The sequence below is a fragment of the Triticum aestivum genome, chromosome 2B (assembly GCF_018294505.1).
Source record: "Triticum aestivum cultivar Chinese Spring chromosome 2B, IWGSC CS RefSeq v2.1, whole genome shotgun sequence".
Taxonomy (NCBI): domain Eukaryota; kingdom Viridiplantae; phylum Streptophyta; class Magnoliopsida; order Poales; family Poaceae; genus Triticum; species Triticum aestivum.
In genome coordinates, this window is record NC_057798.1 from 438,205,307 (window position 1) to 438,219,286 (window position 13,980).

The 13,980-nt window shown below is 47.2% G+C and overlaps 1 protein-coding gene across 1 annotated transcript; it reads right to left on the minus strand.

The window, feature by feature from the left end:
- Positions 1 to 2,170: 2,170 nt before the first annotated feature.
- Positions 2,171 to 3,001, minus strand: LOC123045330 (histone H2A.Z-specific chaperone CHZ1). The gene has a single exon (XM_044468328.1). The coding sequence runs from the start codon at positions 2,912 to 2,914 to the stop codon at positions 2,438 to 2,440; it is 477 nt and encodes a 158-aa protein (XP_044324263.1). The 5' UTR covers positions 2,915 to 3,001; the 3' UTR covers positions 2,171 to 2,437.
- Between the last annotated feature and the right edge of the window lie 10,979 nt (positions 3,002 to 13,980).

Sequence of the window (13,980 nt, forward strand, 5' to 3'; positions counted from 1 at the left end):
GGAGCTCTCGAGTATGCACCTAAAGTATTCGGTTCACAATGAGAGAATACATTGCACTAGGTCAGGGATTAAATTATTATCTGATACGTATGTTTGGTTCAACCAAAGGAAATATGACAGGTAGATTGCCGACGCTCCTGAAGATACTGAAGGAAGGATGGCTTGCAGCGGAGAAAAGGGAGCACTAATTAAGCAAAGGGAGATTGCCGACGCTCCTGTTCACGACAACGAAGGGGGACCCCGGGCGGCGGAAAAGATAGATCACGAGTGCTAGTCCTCAGTTGAGTAAAGGAAGTGGATCAAGTCTAGCGTTTACTATATATTCAATACCTATCGATACATACCATTTTGGATTTTGTGAAGCACCGTTTACTATATATTGGAACTGAAACCGGCCCAACCCAAACAAAACAATGTAACGTACTCATGAGCCGGTGTAACCGGAAGACAGCGAAAAAGTGCGGAACCAAACACGTCGTCATATTATTCCTGAAATGCATTCAGATACTACAAACTGAACAGTGAAGCAAATGGGCAATTATACTGTCTTAAACCCATTCTCATGTTGACATAACAAATCAGTAGAGCCAAAACAAATGTGACCAAAATAATGATCCTTAAATGTCAGCCAAACACAAAGAGATACACTAATATCTGAGATAAAAGCAACAGTGGAAAAGAACATTGTCATTTGTGAAGAAGCAATAAAATGTCAGCATAGAAGCATGGAGAAGCATACAGAAAGCAGAAATTACCATTAACACAAAAACGAGGTCGACAACATCTGTATAAGTGATAACAGTTTCTCTGACATAGTCAGCCTACCTCTTATTTTGAAGAGACAAAAAGCTCAAACCCAATATATTAGTTAGATACGACACAAACACCAATTTCTAGCTACAAGGTATTGTAGCACTCATGAATGATTGCATAACTAGAGTCAGGAGTTAAACTCTGCGATGCGTTCACTTATTTGCATCATTGATCCAGGTGCCAAAATAAGGTGACCAACATATTTGTGGGATTGTGGCACACTACTGTCATCTACTCCCTCCGTCCAAAACTGTAAGATCATCTTCGACAATATCATAGTGTCAAAAATGATCTTACAGTTTGGAACGGAGGGAGTAGATGACAAGTTTATGGTTTATCATTAATGTCACACAACTGACTACACAAACATCAGTCCTGTATGGTTTCATGCCCTTGCAGGCTTGCACAACTGCCTTTTGCGAGAACATACCTCACAATGTCCTTGCCCATGCATGTTCTACCTTTCTAAATTAGCAATATGACCACTTTTTTTATACTCGACTAAAAATGTAAGTTCTATGAGATAAATCCCGTAGTGATCTAAAATAACTGAAACTAATGGAAATACTTGGTATGTGTAAAAGGCGATGCCCAGTACGGAAGCATCAAACAGATCTGCTTTTCTTTTATCCAATCATGAACCATTCTAACTTTCTAACCAAGTTAGCAATACAATGATGGCTATCATCGCTAGGAATGTAGTACTCAAGATGAGTTACAAAGCACTCAGGGTAACAGAAGAGATACTTCAACCATGCTTAAAAGGGCACAACTAGCTGAACATATTAAGGTTGAATAGACAGTAAGAGAAAAAAAAACTTAGCCTTGCATGACCTAAAGTGTGCAACTAGCTGAACAATCTAGGTTGAATCAACATTAAAAGAAAAGGCAAAGGACAATCTGCAACACATCAAACAAATAAGAAAGCACGACATTAAAAATGCACTGTTAGGATAACCACAGCACACTGCATACCCTGGCTTGGTCCTATAAGTACATGCCAGAAGATGCAATATTGTTCCCTGGCCAATTAAAGGCTCACCCCACAAAACAATATATATGCTTGAACCTTTTCAGAAATGCTCAGATATGACCTCAAGAGTGTAACAGGGTGAATATAAATGATAGTATACCTAACTGGACAAGGTTAAGCCCAACGGTGCCAGAAGAAAAATGCTATGCATCAAACAAGGAAAGCATAAGGCCCTCCAAGCTGTGAATGTGCGAAATCAGGACAACGTTATCCAAATTGCAATTGCAAGCAAGGCTACAGCTATGTCTACCTGATACAAAAAATTCCAACATAGAAGGCACAATGCACATGCACATCCAAGTCCAAGTACACAGCACGAATAGATCTAGTTATCTCAGTGAGCAAGACCAAGATTGCGGAAACATAATCCAGAAGCACCAGCAGTGATACTTGTTTACTTGATAAAAATACTTAAATTAGGTCATACCTGCGAAATTAAACGCTCATGATGCATAAATTCGGTACCTAAAGGCCTAAACTGGATGCAATCGCAGAAATGTACTTCCACAAGGGTACAGTCCATAGAAACATTTCTGTGCATCACAAGCGCGAGACGAAGGGATTGCCTAGCGAGTTAGTCCAGCTGCGACCCTAATCGCTCTCCTCCCCGTCGCCGCTCTCCTCCCCGGGAGCCATGTCGACGTCTGCGTCCTCATCGTCCTCGTCATCCTCCGCTGCCTCCTCTGGTGGCACCAGGTACGCCCCAGGCTGTGCTGGGGCGCAGCGGCGGGTCCGAGAGGGCAGGATGTTGTTGAGGTCGACCTCCGAGAGGGGATCCTCGCATAAGCCGTCACTCTCGTCGCCATCTCCCTCGACCTCCTCGTCATCCTCCTCCTCGTCGCTTTCCTCGTCGCCTTCTTCCTCCTCATCGACCACCATCTTCCCCTTCCCCTTGTCCGCGACCCGGGCCTTGGCCTCGGCGGCGGCCTCCTCGTCGGCGCCGGGGCGGGCGGCCTTGGCGGGTGGGTCGAGGGGAGAGACCTCGGAGTCGGTGTCCGTCTTACGCTTGGCCGGGGATGGGGAGGGTTCGGTGGCCGCAGGTTGGGACTGGCCGTCGGCGGTCGCCATCGTGGAGGCGGGACGGGAGAGGGAGAGGGAGAGCTAGGGTTTAAGGATGGGGGAAGGGTGCGAGAGAAATGGAGAGGTGAGGGACGTGGCGTAAAGCCGTGGCCCATGCGGGTGCAGGGAAATGGGCCTGTCATGGTCATGGGTGGTTATTGCTTCTGAGCCGGTAACATATATTATGGGCTTACAACGTATTGTTGGGCCTAGACAAGGTTTTTATTTCTCCGGTACAACTTTCTTTTCGAGCTCTGTTTGGAGAGCAATTGTGTACCGTATTTCTTTTTCGAAAATACAGAAACTGGGCAAAGACTATGGGCTAAGCTATCGACTCTTCTATTTACTCTATGAACTTGACCTTCTATGCTTCCTTGCTTGATGGCTTGAAATTCCCTCTCAATCACGTTGATTTCTGATCTATCCATACATGAGGGGTCGAGTGCCTTTGCCACCATGTTGTTGTCCGTCCCAATTACTAAAGGTAGGTTCATGCCCGTCATCGCTTTCTGTAGTCCTTCTACACAAGCGATAGCTTCTGCAAACTCTGCTCCTTTGCATCGCGGAATATAGTCCCAGGCTGATAAGATAATTCTCCCATCATGATCTCGAACCACGGCTCCCCATGCTCCATTGTTGCTCTCCTGCAAGAAACTTCCGTCAACATTGACCTTAGTCCACCCGAGGTTAGGCTTTTGCCAAACTTCTTCCTTAGCATTTTCATGCTCTTTCACTGCTGGCAATTTGATCATAGGGCTTTTCCCTTTACGATCGATCTTGGAGTTTCCGTTCTTAATCATGTGGATGTTTACAAGGTAATTTTACAGAAACCAAGTAGAGTGGGAAATTTTTGCTTTACCTTTAGCAAAGATCGCATCATTTCTATGATGCCAAACACGCCACCAAAATAGCATTAGTTTTTGTCTTAGGTCTTCTTCACTCTATCAAGTAGGACAAGAACCCAATCCCTTCCTATGTAACTTATTTTATTCTCGGGAGGGAGGTTCCCCACGTCCTTCAACTCATGCCAAAGGGCTCTCGCAAAAGTACATCAGTGTGCAACATGGAATCCTGTTTCTTCATCAGCACCACAGACATTGCAAATCCGAGTGAGGCTCGTATATGTCTAAATCTATTAGTTTGAACCGCAAGGGATTCAGTTGCAAGCCTCCATGTTAAAATACGAACTTTTTAGGGACATTTGTTTTCTAGATAGTGTTCCAAATACTTGGGTCTCCTGAGATATTGTGGTTGGGTCCAATAATGTGAGATATCTTTTCATCTATGGCTAGTCTATACGCGCCACAGACCGTGAAAATCCCATTCTTTTCCGGTTTCCAAGAAATATAATCATCCTCATCATAATTTGGGAGTCGAATATTCAAGATATCATTCGCATCTTGTTGTGTAAAAATATGTCTGATGTTATTCTCCTTCCAAGAGTGGGTCTCTTGGTCAATGAGATCTGCTACCCAACGGATTCGTGAGTTTGTTGGATTTATATTAATTTTCATGTTTCCCCTCGGGATCCAATTGTCTCTCCAGATGCGAACACTTTTTCCATTGCATATGCGCCACACACATCCTTTCTCAAGGAGTTCTAACCCATGCATGATACCCTGCCAACCCGGTGATGCATTGTGAATGAATGTCGTGTCAAGTAGATCTACCCCATGGCAGTGTTTCGCCTTAAGTACTCTCGCACACAAGTTGTCAGGATATGCAATAAGGCGCCAAGCTTGCCTAGCCAACAGAGCCTGGTTAAAAACTCTAAGGTCTTTGAAGCCCATACCTCCCTGGTTTTTGCGTTGTGTGAGTTTCTCCCAACTCAACCAGTGAATACGTCGGTGATCATTGTCATCTCCCCGCCAGAAGTCTCTAGTCATGTGCATGAGCTCCTCACATAGGGATGCCAAAAACTTAAAAACACTCGTCACAAAAGTGGGGATCGCCTGGGCCACAGACTTAATTAGCGTATCTTTGGCACCACTAGATGAATATTTCTCCGTCCAATCATTCATCCTTTTCCTTGCTTTATCCTAGGTTGACTTGAATTTACCATTAACCATACACCCTTCTGGAACCGGCAGGCCTAAATACTTCTCTTCAAAACTAACTGTCACCACATTTAGAATGTTTATGACTTCCTGACCATCCTCTTGTGAGCATTTGTTTCTAAGGAGTAGAGACTAATCATCTAGCCCGTGGCTCTCTCATAGTTGTTTAGTATTTGCTTCACCTTGGTTGCTTGATCAGTATTTGCTTTAAAAAATAACAAACTATCATCTGCAAATAACATGTGTGAAATACCAAGGCTTTGGCGACATATTTTAGCTCTTGGATCTCACCCGCTTAGACTCTACGTACTATGAATCAGACTTGAGAGTCCATCTACGACAAAAATAAAGAGTTGTAGCGAAAGTGGATCTCCCTGTCTCAACCCCTATGTAGGGGAGAAGCTCTGTAGCATGTTCCCATTGAAAGGGTGTCACAACCTAGCTAGTCATGCATTAGAGTGTTGCATCATGTTTACTCTTTCATCAGAAACTTGAAATGGGGATGACAGAACCCCCAGTCCCCTCTGAAACCAACTAGGGTTACTAAAATAATTTTTCAATGAACCTGAAATGCCCTTCTAAAATGCCCATCATTTTTGTCTTGGTTCAGAACCTCTGCCAAAAATGGTGCACATTTTCCTAGGCCATCCTAGGGTTTTTGAATTAAATCATAAATATTTGAATTTGGGCATTTAAAATAATATAAAATATTTAAATGCTCAAATATCTCCAAACTAAAATGTTTCATGTTGGAAATAATCCAACTATGTGCCAGGAATAGTTTGGTGATTTTTGAAGTTGCCTAGGTATTTTATTAAATTCAACAAAGTTGCAGATATATATTAAATAAAACAGAAACAGAAGAAAAGGGGAAAACTTACCTGGGCTCCTCCACTGTGCGGCCCAGCCAGCTGGCCGGCCCAGCCAGCAGCCGACCCAGCCCAACACTGCAGCCCTCCGTCGTCTTCCTCCCCTCGCCCCGAAGCTGCTGCGTGCTCGCGCGCGCACGGCCGTGCGGCCACCTCCTGCTTGCCGACGAGCTCCTGGCCGCGTGGACGACTCCCGCAGGCCGTCCCGATCCCCCCTGCTCTCTCTCACTCTTCCCCGGCTCTTCCTTCCTCTCCCTCACTCTCTCTCTCACACGGCCGAACACCACCGTCGCCGCCGTTCGCCATAGCAGCCATCTCCGGCCACCCCTCGCTCCCCCGACTAGCTCAGAAGCTCCGCCACAACCCCCTCTTCCTCCCCACCGCTCCACAGCTCCCCGGAAGCCCGGCATCGCTGCCACGTCGCCGTTCCCTTCTTCGGGCTCCGGTCATCGTCGCCGTCGAATTCGTCGTCTCCGGCGCGTCCCCAAGCCCGCTTCGACGCCCACTGCAACCGCGGTGAGCCCTCGGATCGTTTCCCCCTTCTTCCCTGGTCTCTCCCGACCTCTAGGCCCTAGCCCCACCTTGGCCGAGAGCTCCACGCCGCCGGCGATGTCGCCGTCGTGGCCACGGTCACCGTAGCACCCAACCGAGCACACTATCGTGCTCTACACCTCACTAGGATCACGCAGCACACACTAACGCCTCCCCAAACCCTCTGCAACATCGATCCCGACCGCACCCGAACTCCGGCCGCCGCAGCCGAGCTCGCCGCCGTCAACTCCGGCCACCCCGAGCCCAACCACCACCACCAATAGTCGCGGCTCAACCTCAGCAACACGTAGATGCCTTCCGCCGTCCATTTGGTTGCCGGAATGGCAAAAAGCACTTTCGCCGCCGTCTCGGACCTCGCCGGCGTCATGTCGCCGGTGGGGTTTGACTTGTCCGACCTGGGGTTTGACCCCCCAGGGTCACTGACGCGTGGGCCCTATCGGCCAGGTGGTTAGATTAGCGCTAACTACTGTTAGTCAACCCCCCCTGACACTGACAGTGGGCCCCAGCGCCACTAATCCCTAATTAGGATTAATTTAAACCTGTTTAACCCCCCCTGTCACTGACGTGTGGCCCCCACACGTCAGGTTTGACTTCAGCCAGCCGCAGTTGACTACTGACGTCATGCTGACGTCATGCTGGCGCAATAATTATATTTCTGGATTTAAATTAAATCAGGAAATTCCAGAATATTATTTAAACTTCAAAAATTCATAACTTTTATTCTGTAACTCCAAATTGGACAAATTATATATGAAAAATGATCAGAAAAATCCAATCTATCCATCTGTACTATTTTCATGCATGATCAAACAAGTTAAATTGATGTTTTAAGCAGAACAAGGAAAAGCACTTAAAAGGGCCATGTTTGAGTTTGAAATTTGAATCTTTGATTCAAATTTGTTCAAACCCTTCTGGTTTTAGTTGCATTAGCCCAACACACTCATATTGCCATGTTTCATGCATGCATCATATTGTTGCACATTGTTTGGTGATGCTTGTGTATCGATGTCCTTTGCGACAGGTTCTGCCCCCGAGGAATACCGTGATTACCCTAACGAAGAACCATATCAGTGCATCGAACCATCAGGCAAGCAACCAACCATTTGATCATATCGATACAATCCCATGTTCTCGCTCCTGCTCTCTTTTACTGCATTAAGACAACGCGATTCAAACTGCTGTGTGCTACGGTAGTTGAACCCATTTCCTCTGCATGACCTGTCATTGCCACAGTAACTAGATGAAACCCACTAGCATGTGTAGGAGTTGATTGAGCCATATGTATGTGTTGTTCCTACCTTGCTATGCCTGCTATGCTTAGAGTCGTGTCAGGTCTGGTTCATCTGGGAGATGGGCTAGAGTGAAATGATTATGTCGGTAATGGGAGTGGTGTGGTGAACACGATTTGGTAAAGGTATCGATGAGAGGCCATGTAGGAGTACATGGTGGGTTGTTTCATTGAAGCCGACCTTAAGCTCTGAGATCTGTATGTGTGATTTAAGAATCAGCTACTACCATGCATTGGGCCTGAAACCAATGGACCCTCTCGGCTTCTTATTCACCCTAGTTCTCCGTCCAGGAGTTGCAAGTAGTTTCTGGTGTTTGTAGCCTACTGGAGGCCGTGGACAGCGCTGACCGTAGGGGTGGGCTGTGATGCGGTAGGTACGTGGCCGGGTGTACCGAATACCCGTTAGGTATCTCGGGAACCCTGTTCACATCGTTCGGGGCCGTATGGGAAACCTCGGCCGGACTCCCTGCGGATGGAACCTGAATAGGCGATAAACCTGGACTGGAGGCTTAGGTGATTAGGTAGGTCGTGGCCGACACCCACGTTGGGCTTCCGCTTGAAGGTTGCCGAGTACATGTCGTGTAAACGACGGTAAGTGGTGAGAGCGTGTATGAAGAAGTACACCCCTGCAGGGTTAACATGATCTATTCGAATAGCCGCGTCCGCGGAAAAGGACTACTTGGTTGCCTATACAGTTCATAGACAAGTAAATGGAAACTACTAAAAGCCTCAAGATAAGTGTGAGTGCCGAGGATGGCTCTTCCGTAGGAAGAAGGAGGTGGATCCTCGGTAGCGTATTGAAGTGGTGAGTAGTGGACTCGTGTGCGCAAAACATTTCAAGTTGGAGTATCGTAGGATAGTCTAGCCAAGAGTCAAAGCTGGCTTGCTGCAATAACTCCACCAACCCTTCTTGATACTAAGCATGTATGTAGGATCTGATGTAAGTCTTGCTGAGTACCTTTGTACTCATGTTGCTATAATCTACATTTTTACAGAAGACGCTGCAACCCCTTCTGATGGGTTCTATGTAGACGTTGACATCAACGAGTAGGCTAAAGACCCAGGCGGTGACCCTGAGCTTGTGATGGACCATGTAGTATAGCTAGGCTTTCCAAGCCTCTTTTATTTTACTAGTTGTCTGTACCCAGACAATGTACCTCCGCTGCTGGTTTGTATGACTATATGACTTGTATGTTGGGTCGTGAGACCCGTACCTTTGTGTATGTTATGTATGGCTCCCTGAGCCTTAAATAAAGTACTTGTGTCATAGAGTCATGTTGTGATGCTTCGTTGTATTTGCACATATCGAGCATATTGTGTGTATGATTGAAATGCTTGGTATGTGTGGGATCTGACTATCTAGTTGTTTATCCTTAGTAGCCTCTCTTACCGGGAAATGTCTCCTAGTGTTACCGCTGAGCCATGGTAGCTTGCTACTGCTCTGGAACACTTAGGCTGGCCGGCATGTGTCCTTCTTCGTTCCTGTGTCTGTCCCTTCGGGGAAATGTCACGCTTTGAGTACCGGAGTCCTGTTAGCCCGCTACAGCCCGGTTTACCGGAGTCCTGCTAGCCCAGTGCTACAGTCCGGACCCACTTGCTGATGACCGACACGTTCGAAGCTGGGTCATGGATGCCTGTCCCTGTAAGTCTGTGCCACTTTGGGTTTACGACTAGTCATGTCAGCCCGGGCTCCTTATCATATGGATGCTAGCGACACTATCATATACGTGAGCCAAAAGGCGCAAACGGTCCCGGGAAAAGGTAAGACGACACCCGTGGGGATACCGTGCGTGAGGCCGCAAAGTGATATGAGGTGTTACCAGCTAGATCGATGTGACATCGAGTCGGGGTCCTGACAGCGTTGGCATCAGAGCCGGACTGCCTGTAGGTTCTCCAAGCCAAACTGGTCGATGTTGAGTCTAGAAATTCTTTAGTTATATGTAGGGGAATTGTTTGTGGGATGGAACGTAAGGCTCTTTTTTACTCCTCTATCTTATGACTTCTGATCTGAGTCAGTCCATTCTTCCACCGGGGGTTAAGGAATTAGGATCTATACTCTCTATCAGGATCACGTGTTACTAATCAGTAGTACCTTATGAGTTTGATGGTTACAAGCCTAGTTCAGTTCTACTACCACATTATGTTGCCAGAATGGTTTCAGAACTTTGATATGATGATGTTGAGTATGTACGAAATCCTTTGTCAAATGTCTCAAAATCCTTTTTGAGCATTTACAGCTGTTATGCTGCCAAAATTTTGCTAGAAATTCTAATGCCTTTGCATTATGATTGTGCTTTCAGATGGCCACTCGCGACCTTAATCAAGTGGTTCGCCTGACTCGATGCCTAGATGTACCCGGCCATACTGCTAAGTTGGTCAGGGTAATGACTGAGGCTGGATACCGCTGGTATCCTGAGTACACGGTCGAAGAGCAATTCCGGGACTTCAATCAAAGCCAGTATCTCTGCACTGTCAGGATATTTCCATCTTATCCTGGATCCACCGAGCCTCTTCACTGTTCCTATGGACTCGGGGTTACTATTGAGATGGCTGTGCAGGACGCCGCCTACTCTATGATGACCATTATGCGAGTCAGATCTGGTTTATTCCGGGACTCTGACTTCCGGTATATGCCAGGATCACTTCCGGGAGCACAAGGGTATCTCCAGGCTATCTATGCTGACTCCACTCAGGAGGATTCACGGACTCGCACCACTGCTGAGATGCTCGAGGATAAGGACCGTGAAAATCGGGCCTTGAGGCTAGAGCTCTTCAATACCCGTGCTGACCACTGGGCCACTTTGACTCGGTTCGCACCGGCAGTGCAAGCTGGATTCTCAGATATGCGCGATCTCTATCCTGTGAGATCTGCTCTGCCAGACGTGATGGTTTGGCGTGATGTAGGAGGCATCACCCCACCTCGCGGTCCCCGCAGGCCACCGTTTGTTGGTCCAAGGCCTCATCCTAGCCCCTATGGTCCACAAGCTCCGCGAGACCGTCTGTTTCCGGATGATCATGTTGAACTTCCAGGCTATGGAGGTGACTTCTATGAGGACTACTACGGATCGGTCTGAGTTAGGGGTAGTATCACTAGTTCGCACTAGCCGTGTCGTCTATCGTCCTGCGTGACTCGTGGGATATGACCTAGTTTGTACTCTTTCCGGAGGTGTAGAAAAATAATGTATAGTAGCTTGGAATGCCTCTGATGAGATGTAATCCTCTTGTCACCGTAATAGTACTTTGTTTGGTCTTGTACTAAACCCTGTATGGTGTGTATGACGATGGAATAAAAGAAGCAGTTTCTGTATCTACCATGTCATACGGATGATCATCTTGCGTTCCGAGTTATTCCTTACATTATGTATCCTATGTCGGAATTTTACCATCCTGACTAAATCATTGTCTTGTTCACCTAGGATGGTCAACACGCGCGCTAACCCTGCTTCCCAAGAGCAGGCCGAGGGCAGTGAAGGCAGGAATGAAAATCTGCCTCATCCTCCTTCACTAGCCGAGGTTATGATGGAAGCTGAGAGAAACAAGCGGGAGACCAACCGTTTGTTGGAGCGTATTGAACAGAATACAGCACACCATCAGAGGGCTAACGTGGTGTCACTCAGTGATTTTATCAAATTGCATCCACCCACGTTCCACCACTCCGTCGAGCCTCTCGACGCTGATGACTGGCTTCGCAGTATCTCTCACAAACTGCGTTCCGCGCTGGTAGCGGAGGCTGACAAGGTCACCTTTGCTGCATATCATCTTGAAGGCCCCGCCAGTCTATGGTGGGAGAATTATGGAGCTATGCGCCCAGCGGGCCATGTCACTACTTGGGCTGAGTTCAGTGAGGCTTTCCGTGAACATCACATTCCGGAGGGTCTCATGGACCGTAAACGTGAAGAATTTTGCAATTTCACCCAAGGCTGACTTTCTGTGGATGTCTATAGCAGGGAGTTTGGTAATCTCGCGCGATATGCAACTGAGGAAGTGTCTACTGACGCCAAGAAGCAAGCAAGGTTCCGTAAGGGCCTTAGTCCTGAGCTTCGCCGCGACCTCCGTCTGCATGAGTGCACATCTTTTTCGAAACTTGTCAACAAAGCCATCAGTGCTGAAACTGGTCAGACTGACTATGACGCAACACGCAAGCATGGCCGTGACATGGGTTCCTCATCCGGTGCTGGTCCTCAGAAGCGCCGCGTGTGGGTGCCCAACACCGCCCTGCCACCCAGGTTCACACCGAAGCCATCTTTCCAGGCGCCTCGCCCTGTTCAACAGTCTGCTCCAACCAAGCCCTATGGGGGTCCAACCAATAATGCTCCTCCACGTACCAGTTCCGTGACTTGTTTCAAGTGTGGGGAATCTGGCCACTATATGCGTGAGTGTCCCCAGACCAACCCCAATCAATCTGCTAAAGCTGTTGGCCGTGGCAAGCCGACAGGAAAAATATTCCACGCCAAGCCGGTCACCGCTACACGTGGCCATGTCAACTGTATCTCTGCCGAAGAAGCTCAAGAGGATCCCAACGTCGTTCTCGGTACGCTTCTTGTTAATTGCCACCCGGCATCTGTTCTTTTCGATACAGGAGCCTCTCATTCTTTTATATCCGAAAATTATGCTCGTTTGCATAACGTTGCATTCTGTGATATGTCATCCACTATGGAAATTTCTACTCCTGGTTCTAGATGGCAGACCTCTAGGGTAAGTTATGGAAATGAAATCCAAGTCGACAGACTTGTTTTCCTTGCATCTTTGATAGCCCTTAAATCTTCAGATATTAATATCATTTTGGGTATGGACTGGATGTCAGCTCATCAAGCCAAAATTGATTGCTTCTCTAGGACTGTTCAACTCACCCATCCTTCGGGGAAGATAGTCAATGTCTTGACCCGAATAGCCAAGCGACAAATATATTCTCTTAACGCCAGCCCTTTGCCAGACCTTGAGGACGTTCCGGTAGTCCGTGACTTCCCGGATGTCTTTCCAAAGGAATTGCCAGGTGTTCCACCTGACAGGGATGTTGAGTTCGTAATCGACCTCATCCCCGGAACCGTTCCGATTGCTAGAAGACCTTATAAGATGGCACCACTAGAACTAGCCGAGCTTAAGAAACAACTCGATGAATCCTTGAAAAAGGGTTTCATCCGCCCTAGTTCATCTCCGTGGGCATGCCCCGTCCTATTCGTCAAGAAAAAGGATGGTACGGATCGGATGGTTGTAGATTACCGACCTGTCAATTTGGTCACAATCAAGAACAAATATCCACTTCCCAGGATCAACGATCTGTATGATCAGCTCGCTGGATCCTCAGTCTTCTCCAAGATGGATTTGAGGTTGGGATACCATCAAATCAAAATCAGAAACGGAGACATTCCCAAAACGGCCTTTGTTACTCGTTATGGCCAATACGAGTACACCGTCATGTCCTTCGGTTTAACCAACGCTCCAGCCACTTTTTCTCGGTTAATGAACTCAATCTTCATGGAGTATTTGGATAAATTCGTCGTAGTTTATCTCGATGATATACTCATCTACTCCAAGAACGAGGAAGAACATGCCGAACATCTAAGGCTAGTGTTGCAGAAACTTCGAGAGCATCGCCTTTATGCCAAATTTTCTAAATGTGAATTCTGGTTGCCAGAAGTGACCTATCTGGGTCATGTAATATCTGGTAAAGGTATTGCTGTTAACCCTGAACGAGTTCAAGCCGTCCTTAATTGGACTCCACCTGAATCGGTCAAGCAAGTTCGGAGTTTTCTGGGCTTAGCGAGCTATTGTCGTCGCTTTGTCGAGAACTTCTCCAAAGTTGCCAAACCTCTAACCGAACTCCTCAAGAAAGATAAGAAGTTCGAATGGACTCCACAATGTGAGCACAGCTTTCAGGAACTGAAAAGACGCCTGACCTCTGCTCCCGTACTGGTACCGCCAGACTTCTCCAAGGACTTTGTTATCTACTGCGACGCCTCGCGACAAGGACTAGGTTGCATTCTTATGCAAGATCGACACGTAATTGCTTACGCTTCACGGCAATTGCACCCACATGAGGAGAATTATCCTACCCATGATCTAGAGCTTGCAGCCGTAGTCTATGCACTTAAGACCTGGCGACATTACCTCCTCGGTAATCGTTGCGAAATATTCACTGATCACCAAAGTCTGAAGTACATCTTCACCCAACCGGATTTGAATCTCAGGCAGAGACGTTGGGTTGAATTGATCACAGACTTCGATTTAGGAATAACCTACACCCCAGGGAAAGCCAACGTCATGGCTGATGCGCTAAGTCGTAAATCTTATTGTAACAACCTGATGTTA

Excerpts from the sequence above, each read along its gene's own strand:
- LOC123045330 (XM_044468328.1), bottom strand. The coding sequence starts at position 2,914 with ATGGCGACCGCCGACGGCCAGTCCCAACCTGCGGCCACCGAACCCTCC.